A 10780-nucleotide genomic window follows, 5' to 3' on the forward strand; every position below is an offset into this window, starting at 1 on the left:
GTTTAATTCCATTTGGAATACTTGTTAACATCGACCAGACTCATAATCGCTCTATTTTAACTGAAATTAGAACGTGTCAAAATCCGCGTGAAAATCATCAATCAAACCATTGAAATAACTATCGTTGAATAGGTATCAGCTTTCTCCGCATAGAATGTTACACAAGAAAGCTTCTACTGTTCATTCGGGCGAGGAGGGATCGCAAGAAACGCAGAAAATTTTGCAAGTACCGTTTTCCATCGGTTAGCAGTGAAACCGTGGCCAGGATGGCATCAATTCACCGTGTAACGTCCAGCAGTGATAATCGGGTCCGATCACCGCCGCACTGAGGTATAAGTAATCGTCATCGCGGTTAACGCCGTTTTCTTATCAAGTTCCACGGTAGTCGCCTGTTGACAAATCGCCTCGTTAAGACCGGGTAGTTACGCCAGTGTTTCTAGGCAAGGCGCGTGGCTGGAATGCGGCACGACCGTGCTGTCGCGAGCGACTGAAACGCGGCGTAACCAATAGGAAAGGGGAGTCGAGAAGCTGCATCGGCTACGGCTCCGACTAGCTGGCGTCAAATCAAACGATATTCCGCGACGTGGAAATCTTTTTCCCCGCTTTTCTCCCCAACGTTCGTTCGTTCTCTTGGCTCGTTCCGTTTCTTTCTGCGAGGTAGAACTTCTTAATTGGTTTCTCTTGTCTCTGTTGATTAACAGTTCCTGAGGGTAAGTAAAGATAATACAATCGCGTTAGTTACAAATCTATTGATAATTAATTCGGAAAAATATAAAGAATAAATTTCGTGTAACATAAAATAGGTGAATTTGATTTCGCGGCACAAAAATTTAAGTACAACAAAGGTATTAAAAAATCTTTCTTTGATCGATGATACAGACGGATTTCTGCATTCCAAGTGTTCGACTACAGGATCATCGATTATTACATGTAAACCTTTCACACTAATCAGCATTTAGAAAAGGAAGACTTCCAAACTCCGCGCGCTAATAAGCTCAAGAGGGGAATGATAATCGCCGCAGGTTGTGTCCTTTAATCAGCGACACTATACGTATACCTAGGGAACGCGAGGTGCTTAATAAGAGGGACCGACTTAATTACGAGGATATATGGCGAATGGCGGAGGGAAGCAGCGCAGCGGTCCCTTCGAACCGCGCGCACCTTGGCTCTCTATATCGGAGCTAAGGCCTGCGATTTGCATACCGAGCCTCTCCTCCTTTGCTCTCACGGATAAACCATCGTAGCTACCTCTCTTTCCTTCTCCGATTTTCGTTCTGACTTCTGCCGCCTATCTTTCTCTATTCGCACACTCCGATCACGACCGAACGCAGCGAGCACACGCACGCCTCCGCATCGCAGAAAATATTGCATATTTCGTGCCGCAGAAATTCCGCGGCGAGACATTCGTTTTCGTTTTAAGGCCCCGCTTAATGAACGTTAATGTACAATGGACTTTGTGATTCTGGCGCCACGCCACCGCGATACAACATCACTGTCATTCGCGCCGTTTCAATCTCCTCCGATTTGTCCCCCGCGGATTTTAACAGCGAAGTAGGCAGTAATTTTGAATAAACGTCTCTGGGAGGCAAGAGTGAAATACTCATTTATTCCGATCGTAATTTTAATACAATTTACTATTCGGTAATAAGTCATCATAAACTTAATTGAAAGTAGCAGTCTTATATAAAAGTTTTATGATTTTGTTGAGACGTTGCACATTTTGTTTTCGAAACCTATTGACAGATTGACATAAAAGATTGCTTACTCTCTTTGAACGGCTTTTTTAAATTATTTTGTAAGCCGATTTAAATTTCTCTCAGAAATAAATATTGAATTGAAACGCAGATCGGGGCGCATCGATAATACCTTGAAATAAAAGGAAAAGAAAGAAGGGGTGCGAAGCGTTTCTGGGCGACACCTACCAAAGCGAAGCAAGGGAAGGCAAAAGGGGATCGATGCGCGGCACGAATCGTGATTTATATAGTGGTATCAGGCTATATGGGCCAGGGTATATCATTGTTGCCATCACAATGGCACGAAATGCAATACTCGTACTCTATCGGGTGCGCTTTCGCATAATGTGTCATAAATAGGCGGGTACACAACGCCGCTTGCATACCGTGCTGAAACAATAACCATTGTGGAGGATGGCGAGCACTACCTACCTCTAGCTATGGTACCTGGGCTCGCCACCGAGCCGGCTACGTGAACGCGAAGAGCGCAAGATTTTTATCTGAAAGGATCCTTGACGCACAGGTGGTCTTATCAGCTCGAAAAGAAACACCTCCGCTCGAAGATTATAAACGTGCATGGGTAACAAATTCGTTGAAACACATTCATTCGCTATTCAGTTTATCCATTAATTTATAAAATTCATAATTTCACACCGAAAATGAATTCGATTTACGTAATCGACTCACCATAACAACAATTTGTGGGCTGAGTATTCTTAAATTCATTCCACGGTCTGAGTCTCCATTCGCTCTAATGTAAGTTACCACAAAAATGTTCCCTTTCCTTCTCGCTATTATGGAGCATCTCACGCTCGAACTCGTGGCATTTCATCGGCGTAATGAAGTGCGGCATAACCGAAAGTTCCACTTAACGGTATGAGCCGCTCGGTCTTGTGGTCGAACGCTTAGTTTTGCCAGTGCCTCTGCCTGCGATCCGACTTTTTGGATGACGATCGTGTTTGCGGTCCGCGAACTAGTGGCGCATGAACTTTCCTGTCCGAGCGAGCAGGAACACGCGGATCGCGTCCGCCTGCGAGTACGCTTACACGCGGAATTCGCTGCTGGAGCGAAGCTTCGATTATTTCGCGACTTTTTCATCAATTGTTTTTTTTCCCTTTTGAAACCGCAACCTTGCACCAGAAGTTTTTGTCCGAATCTCTCACCGCTGCTCTATCGGAGAACGCGATACAAGGCGATGGTAGCACATGCATTCAATTTCTTTGTTCCGCAAAACACAAGACCCAGGTACATTCCGTCGACATTGTATGTAATACCGTTTCTTTGTATGCTGACTGTAATGTTGAGTAACGTTTAATGAATTGTTACTATCTAGAATAATAACGCGTATAGTAGATTAATTTATATTACTTTAAACTCTGACCCTTACATTTTAATAATCCAAGTATTTAAGTTTCTAATACAGACGGAACAGACAGATAATACAAAGTTTGAAATTTTCACTTCTAAATTACACTGATACTGAATTGACTACTACTGATACTGATGAATTGACTAATATTCATTTTCTATATTCAGAATTCATTTCTGTTCGAAGTCTTGTCTAAAACCCGCGTAAGTGGTACATAATCCCTTTCAACGTCTCCTACATCGCGTAATCCTCGCACTCTCATCCTCGTCTCTGACTCCTCTGTATCCGCGATGTGGGAGTCGACTGGTGGCCCGACCGCTACGCTCGCGACGCGACCGTGGGTGTTGGAATCCTTTCACGGATGTTGAAGATGGTTTACGGGCTTGCGAGGCCCCCGACCTTGTTCACCACAGTTAAAGGTCGGAACACGATCATGTATGCGACGGAATATTAGATGTTATCGCGCGACCCGTACGATTCGTGTTGTTTTATCCCGGTGTGACTTGTAGCCACGGCCGCAACCCAAGGAAAAGCCTCGACATTCGCGCTTAGACGTATGTATATACATACTATGAAAGCATAGTGCAAGCTATTTACGTCTGGCCAATCGTTCTTCTTCCTCGTACTGTTTGCGTTGTAGGACTTGTATGATTAAACTGCAAAAAGAACTCTTGTAATGATTAAGCGTTAAACAATCATGATGCTGAGAGTGAGGGTTACTTTATGAGAATTTTAATATTGATATTTATATTTTAAAATTAAAATGACAAGGCCTCAGGTAAAACAACAAGACTCTTTTAGTTAATTGTGTGAAGCTAATACAAAGAGAGAATAAGGATAAAAATTATGAATCACTGAAAGATGTCGAATAAGTTTTGCAAAAAAAATGAATGAGACTCGAAAGGTGCGATATTTCAACAAGCGTGGGTGGCACTCTCTTTACACGTACAAGCGTAGTTCCGAGAATAGTGAGAGAACGTCGCGCATGACGCACTCGCTTGAATGAAATTTGAGCTGAATGCTCATTCCTTGAAATCATTCACTACGGGACTGACTCATTTTCTATCAATGAATACTCACGTGTACATATGTAAATCCCGGTTTCTAGAAATCCGTGTAAATACGTAAAACACTATGGTGCTGAGGTTTTTTCATTTCACGTAAAACCTCGATTCTTGGAAAAATGATTAGACTTCCATTGTTTAATTGTCAGACTATAAATTTGCAATATTCAAAAATAGATATGGAAAGAGATTTAGTTTACTATAAATATAATTTACTTCAACCAAAGTCGAAGTACTCAACAAAATAGTGTCGATGAATTACGACTGACGTTTTAGGTCTCATATGCACATACTTAAAATTATTTATGAGACATCTTTAAACACATGGAAGAATTATTTCGCAAATTAACTTTTCAGCTTAAGCAGTCAAATTGAAGTGAATTTCGAGCTCAGATGAAGCCTGAGAACTTTGACAGTGCATGGAATACATAGTACATGGAAACTAATTTGTCATGTCTTTTGCAAATAAGAAAACAGAATACAATCCTGTCCACCGCGCCACGTATCACGTGTATAGTAAAAATAAAGTGACAAATGAAAAATTAGCTTTATACTTCCTTGTCTGAGGAAGAAACCGTGAAGCACGTCTCCTAATCAAGGATACGGAAGTAAATTTTTCAAATGCTTATAAAAAGTGTTTCTGCAGAACTTGAGAAATAGCTTTGAAAATTAAAAAACTATCAGGAGATGTAAAACACACACATACGTATGTAATATGTAAGTATACATATACAGATATTCAAAGCAGCCTACTATAATTTACTGCTAAGCATGATTAATTACCAATTAGCTGTGAACGTGTGCGGCTTATCGAAATATATCAATAAACGGGGACATGACTCAAACGACATGTCTCCAAGGGCCATATGCTGGCGTCATCGTGAGCCGATTGACTCATATGCGTGGGCAACGGTATGCAAAATGCGTCTACACGCGCGACGATCGACATAGAACGACAGCTACGCGGCGATCCTGCGATTTCTCGGACGGCAATAAATCCGTGTGCACTTCGATATAACACATCGATGACGCCAGTGTCCCTATCTGTCACAATGAACAAGGAATAAAGGGTCGAACGAGCATTGTTCTGAAGGAAAAGTTAAAGTCTGGTAGTACGTATAACTAAAATGAGAGAAGATATGTTGTTCAGGAGAAATTATGAATTGTTAAATCGAACTGAATACTGGATAAATAAATATTGATAACAAAAGTATATTTTTGGAAATAATTATCATATTTATGTTTGTTATTAGTCACAAAATTATTTTCAATATTATTACCCAATTTCTAATAGACAATAAATAGAAACATGCTAATGACGTTTCTAAATTTAAAAAGCAAATAAAGAAAATGTCATTAATTACATGAAGTCTGTATACGCTTAATTTAATGTTTATTCAACGTTAACAAGTGAACTTTAGATGCATAAATACATAATCTACATAAAATTACCATTTACGAGCCATCATGAAGAACTTTTATCACAAAATTATTTCTTTAAAAATATATCGCTCAAATGGTAAATGAGTCTGTGCCGACTTACACGTAAACTGGGTTGCAGAACGTAGGCGCCAAAAGCGTTCCTCCAAATTGTACCAAGACACTTTATTCATTGCTAATCCACGTCTTATCACGTACATATATTACGTATTGGTTTCGCATTTGGAACGCGAGAGTGAGTCATAAGAGTAATGGGAATTCAATTTGAAGCTTGCACGGTCCGCGGGTTTCTCGTCCCGCCAATTTACAACGGCGACCGTTTTCCAGATCGTGGGTGTGAGCAATTCTCCAGTTCATCTAACAATTCCTCACACTCCCACGCGATCTCGTTGGCCCCGGACCACGGCGATGACGGCGACGTGACTTTGGGGCGTCGACGTCTGTTCCCTTTGTGTTTGACCAGCGAGCGTAACCGAGAAAACGCGCGCGCGCGCCGACTTTATCTTCGAGCGACAAGGCAATTCTTCTCTTGACTCGTACCGATCAATTAATCTCCCAGCTGATGTGAAAAATAAATCGCACCTCGCGAGACAGTTACCGCATTCGCATCCAATTAAATTCCGATGCGTCTTCCGCATGTCGCGTTGCGTTAAAGTTGTTTTGCGATTACAGAGAATCCGATGAATCTGGATTCAATAATAATTGGTCGGTTAAAATTGGCAAGTAAACATACTATGAAATTTCTAATCATGAAGTATTATTTATGAAAAATTATTTTTAGAATATTAGATTGGTAAGAGAAAGTATAATAATTTAAACGTTAGGGGAAGCATAAAATATTTATAAGTAGATATGTTAAGCAGAACAGATTTAGTTTCGTGCAAGTATAACGTTACTGTCACTGATAATAATAATCCCTAATGACCGCGAAGAAGAGATCTACACGCCTACAAGGTTGTTCGTGTCCGTACACATGCGATTCTTCGATTAATCTTCGCAAAAAGGAAGTAACTATCTGCAATAATGCTACCTGATTACAAATCGAGTTAATGCAACTTGTAGACGTCTAACTTTCCCTTCTGGAAAACTTTCTCACGACTTGAAACTGGCAGCATCATTAATAATCATTTTTTGAATACAATACCTGATAGTATTGAGGTCAAATGGGAATGACTAATTATTACTGTATTATTATCAAATTGGTATAAGACTTTCAACAGACTGTGAAAACTGTATTTAACATAATTCCCTGATGAATATGAATTTCACACCTATATCGATCGGCTCGCAAAAAGGAAAATACGTGTAGCTCAGTTAAGTAACCTGAAACATCAAGTTTCGCCACTAGGAAGGAAAAGAAGATTACCAGGAATCATTGGGCTTTATAATTGCATAACTACTTAGGTTGATTCAAGAATGATCAGTTCGCTTCTGAGATCCTTGGAATCGAAGGATTAATGAGAAATAACTTCTACTACTTTGAATACTATAACTTTGATGACTTATCATATTTTTTCTTCTTTTTGTGTTTCCTTCCTCCTTTGCATCATGTAACATACCTCCTGCTGTTGTAGCGAAAGTAATACTTCTTAAATGCTTCTACGCAAAAAATACACGAGACTCTTTTATGAAAACGGAGACTTCGAAATAAGCCAGACAGTCGTTATAATTACCCGCGACACAAATTCGAATTTAATCGAAAATTAATTGTGCGTACTTCGACGACCACGTTATAAATCAAAAGATATTATTTGAGTAGAAAGCGATCTCACAAAATTTCATAAATTGCTGTATAATCATGTTAATCGTACGCCCAAATTACTTATTCGTTATGGATAGAACTGTCGTATTCAGAATTCTATGTACTATAATTTTCTCACCATCCAATCCTCCAGTGCGTTTTCTAATTTCATACAAAAATATAATTGCGATGAAACTGTTAATCTTAATAGATATTCAAAACATGTTCAAATAAGTGTCATATCGTGTTCTTGCTTAGAACATTATGCAATTCGTAAGACTTTATTTTCACGATATCACTATCAGAAATCGTATTTGTCGCAAAACACAGCGCAAAGAATCATACTCGCAAATTTCTCTGTATAATTAATTTGCACGGTTCGCGCGGTCAACTCGATTTTTCGCTATCTTCCACGGTGAATTAATGTACCGAGCGCCGCAGCGGACATCTGTGACCACATTTTATGCGCGTCTCGATAATTTCACGGAATCCGGAACGCGGCGATAAATCAGACCAATGTGGATGGAGTCCGTCCATGGGAAACCTGTTCGAGCAAGATCGGTAGACGCGAACATGATTTGTCATTGCGTACCGTCGGCCTAATTGTATCCCGACCACGCGATTGCCCGCCGTTTACGACTAATTTAGTTGTTCGAAACGATGCAATCGACACCGCTCATGCGTCCAACACAAATATTAGTGTGATGAGAAATGTCTTATTTAATCAGAGGAGATGCTGAGCTTGCAGAATGTCGTACATTTGGTTCGATTAATTCATCAGACACTTTCATACACTTGCAAACGATTAAGATACGTAGCAACCTAATAATAATGCATTTTTACCCTTCCCTTTTTCTTATTTCCCTACTTTTTACCATCTTTCAGTTCTTTGCTCGCGCGTGTCTTTCGCGAGTCGCGTTGTCGTGTCATAATTATTCTAATACGAGAACAGATTTATGTCGCGCAAAATTTTCTAATTCTGCTGGAGTGTGCGACTTCCTATTCGCGAAACCGTGAGAAACTCGCGCGCGCTGTTTCCAACGGGTTCCGGGAAAGTTGATCGCTCTAACCGTCTAGCCAGTGGGTCTTGTTATCGCGCGCAAGTTGATCAGGAACTCTTCTTTACGCGTTAAAGTTAAAATTAATTTGAGAAAATCTTTGCGTAATATGTTTCTTACGTAAAGTACGCATTAAATATATAGGATAAATGTGGATATTACTGCGGAGTAGAAATGTGGTTAACCTTTAAAGCTATTGATTTAAGTTGCAAATAAATGAAAGCTTTCAGTTTTTTGTTTTAATGAATGCTCAAGGATTACTTTATAAGAAAAAAATTGATTTTGTTACCTAATATAGTGATTTAAATAAATAAAAGAGTATTATAAGGTAAGATCCACTTGCGGGTATTACTGCGGTCGTGCTTACATTACTGCGCGTCAGTTACTGTCGAATGTTTAATTACTGCGTGCCTATTACTGCGGATTGAAAAAAGAAACATTTTAAATCATTATGACCTTCTACTTGCTTTAGAATTGCAAAAAAAGATTAGGTGCATAAATTGTTATAAATAATTAATATAATAAATTAAATTGCAATTATATCTAGTGTAATTTATGTGTAAATATTTTATAGTGTATTTAAATATAATATATGGGTCATAAATAAATTGTTTCTAATGATTTAATAAGTATCAGCTGTAACTGGTACATCCGCAGTAATACCCACATCTACCCTATAGTATAAATGATGGATCGTTATACAGTTATTATGATATAATTAATTGATTATCACATTCGTTCCACGCACGTTGATACTCGCATGTATTTTCAATCCTGTCTCGTGCAACGATCAAGAGTCTGTTGCATCGCGGTTAAAAGAAAGTTAACTTTTTTCACGAGAAAACGTCGAATAAAATATCAGCGACTGTATTTCATAAAACATCGGGTATCAAAAATTATCATCGAAATCGACCCAATACGCCTCCCATCGATCCAGGCACGAAAAAATTCTACTCCTCGAACGGACATCTGCCCTTGCCAAAAAAGGAGCAGGCGAACCCATCTCGAGCCGACTCACAAAAGAGCCTCGAAAAAGCATCCCGATAAGGAACGAATCGTAACTGCTCCATTTACCACGCCAACCTACCTGCCACGGCGAAGATTTACAGTATCGATCCGCCGCGCCGCCGCGCCGAGACCCGGCGCTAGGATAACCGAAACAATGTACCCACGATTCGATTACGATTCCGTGGTTCATCTCTCATTGCCGCCTACGGGGTTCCGTATCGGGCGAGGAACGGTCGGGGCTCTGAAATTGCCAGCTGTGGCTCACAGATTTATAAAGGACCGGTCCCTGTTCGGAGAGGAGAGAAGAGCAGAGACCGTTCGTGGAGGCTGAGCGCGATCCGATCTTGTCGATCCTCTCTCCTTGGGCTCGTTTGTGCAAGTGTGTGTCAATCGAATCGCCGCGCCGCGGCTAGCACCGTTCTCGAGAGAACGAGCTTCGGCCCGCTTCCCATGAAGCCACTGTCGGCGAACTGGCGAAAGAAGCCGCCAGCCGCCACTCTCATTGGTATTCCAAGCCAATCTTTCTCTCTCTCTCTCTTTCTCTTTCTCTCTCTCTCTCTTCTTCTCTCGCTTGCTCGCTCCTCGGGGATGGAGTGCTCTATTTTACGAGCGACTCTATATGATGCGGACAAATTGGTCAGACGGCGCGAAAATATTTCATCCAACCTGGCCCTCTTTTCTTTTTTCTTCCTGGACAAGCTGTCTGTTTATGACAGCGGAATTTTCGGCTGATCGAATGGTTGTCTAAGGAAACGTTTTAAGGGATGAAGTGTATGGACTGGAGTTTGGGTTTACATGTAGGAGCAGGTGCATAAATTGTTATAAATAATTAATATAATAAATTAAATTGCAATTATATCTAGTGTAATTTATGTGTAAATATTTTATAGTGTATTTAAATATAATATATGGGTCATAAATAAATTGTTTCTAATGATTTAATAAGTATCAGCTGTAACTGGTACATCCGCAGTAATACCCACATCTACCCTATAGTATAAATGATGGATCGTTATACAGTTATTATGATATAATTAATTGATTATCACATTCGTTCCACGCACGTTGATACTCGCATGTATTTTCAATCCTGTCTCGTGCAACGATCAAGAGTCTGTTGCATCGCGGTTAAAAGAAAGTTAACTTTTTTCACGAGAAAACGTCGAATAAAATATCAGCGACTGTATTTCATAAAACATCGGGTATCAAAAATTATCATCGAAATCGACCCAATACGCCTCCCATCGATCCAGGCACGAAAAAATTCTACTCCTCGAACGGACATCTGCCCTTGCCAAAAAAGGAGCAGGCGAACCCATCTCGAGCCGACTCACAAAAGAGCCTCGAAAAAGCATCCCGATAAGGAA

At 40.2% G+C, this 10780-nt stretch overlaps 1 protein-coding gene across 1 annotated transcript; it reads right to left on the bottom strand.

The window, feature by feature from the left end:
- Window positions 1-7: 7 nt before the first annotated feature.
- On the bottom strand, window positions 8-3058 carry LOC113464140 (uncharacterized). Its single transcript, XM_026812261.1, has 2 exons — window positions 2421-3058; window positions 8-704 (listed from the first exon to the last, which is right to left on the bottom strand). Exons 1-2 carry the CDS (start codon window positions 2457-2459, stop codon window positions 423-425), a joined length of 321 nt encoding a protein of 106 aa, XP_026668062.1. The 5' UTR covers window positions 2460-3058; the 3' UTR covers window positions 8-422.
- Between the last annotated feature and the right edge of the window lie 7722 nt (window positions 3059-10780).

Source organism: Ceratina calcarata, unplaced genomic scaffold (genome assembly GCF_001652005.2).
Source record: "Ceratina calcarata isolate Rehan_Ccalc_2016 unplaced genomic scaffold, ASM165200v1 scaffold268, whole genome shotgun sequence".
In the NCBI taxonomy this organism is placed as follows: Eukaryota; Metazoa; Arthropoda; class Insecta; order Hymenoptera; family Apidae; genus Ceratina; species Ceratina calcarata.

Bases quoted from the DNA above. Each gene is read 5' to 3' on its own strand.
- LOC113464140 (XM_026812261.1), bottom strand. From the start codon at position 2,459: ATGAATTTAAGAATACTCAGCCCACAAATTGTTGTTATG. The intron at 705-2,420 runs GTGAGTCGATTA...ACTTACCCTCAG, and splicing joins GCCCACAAATTGTTGTTATG to GAACTGTTAATCAACAGAGA.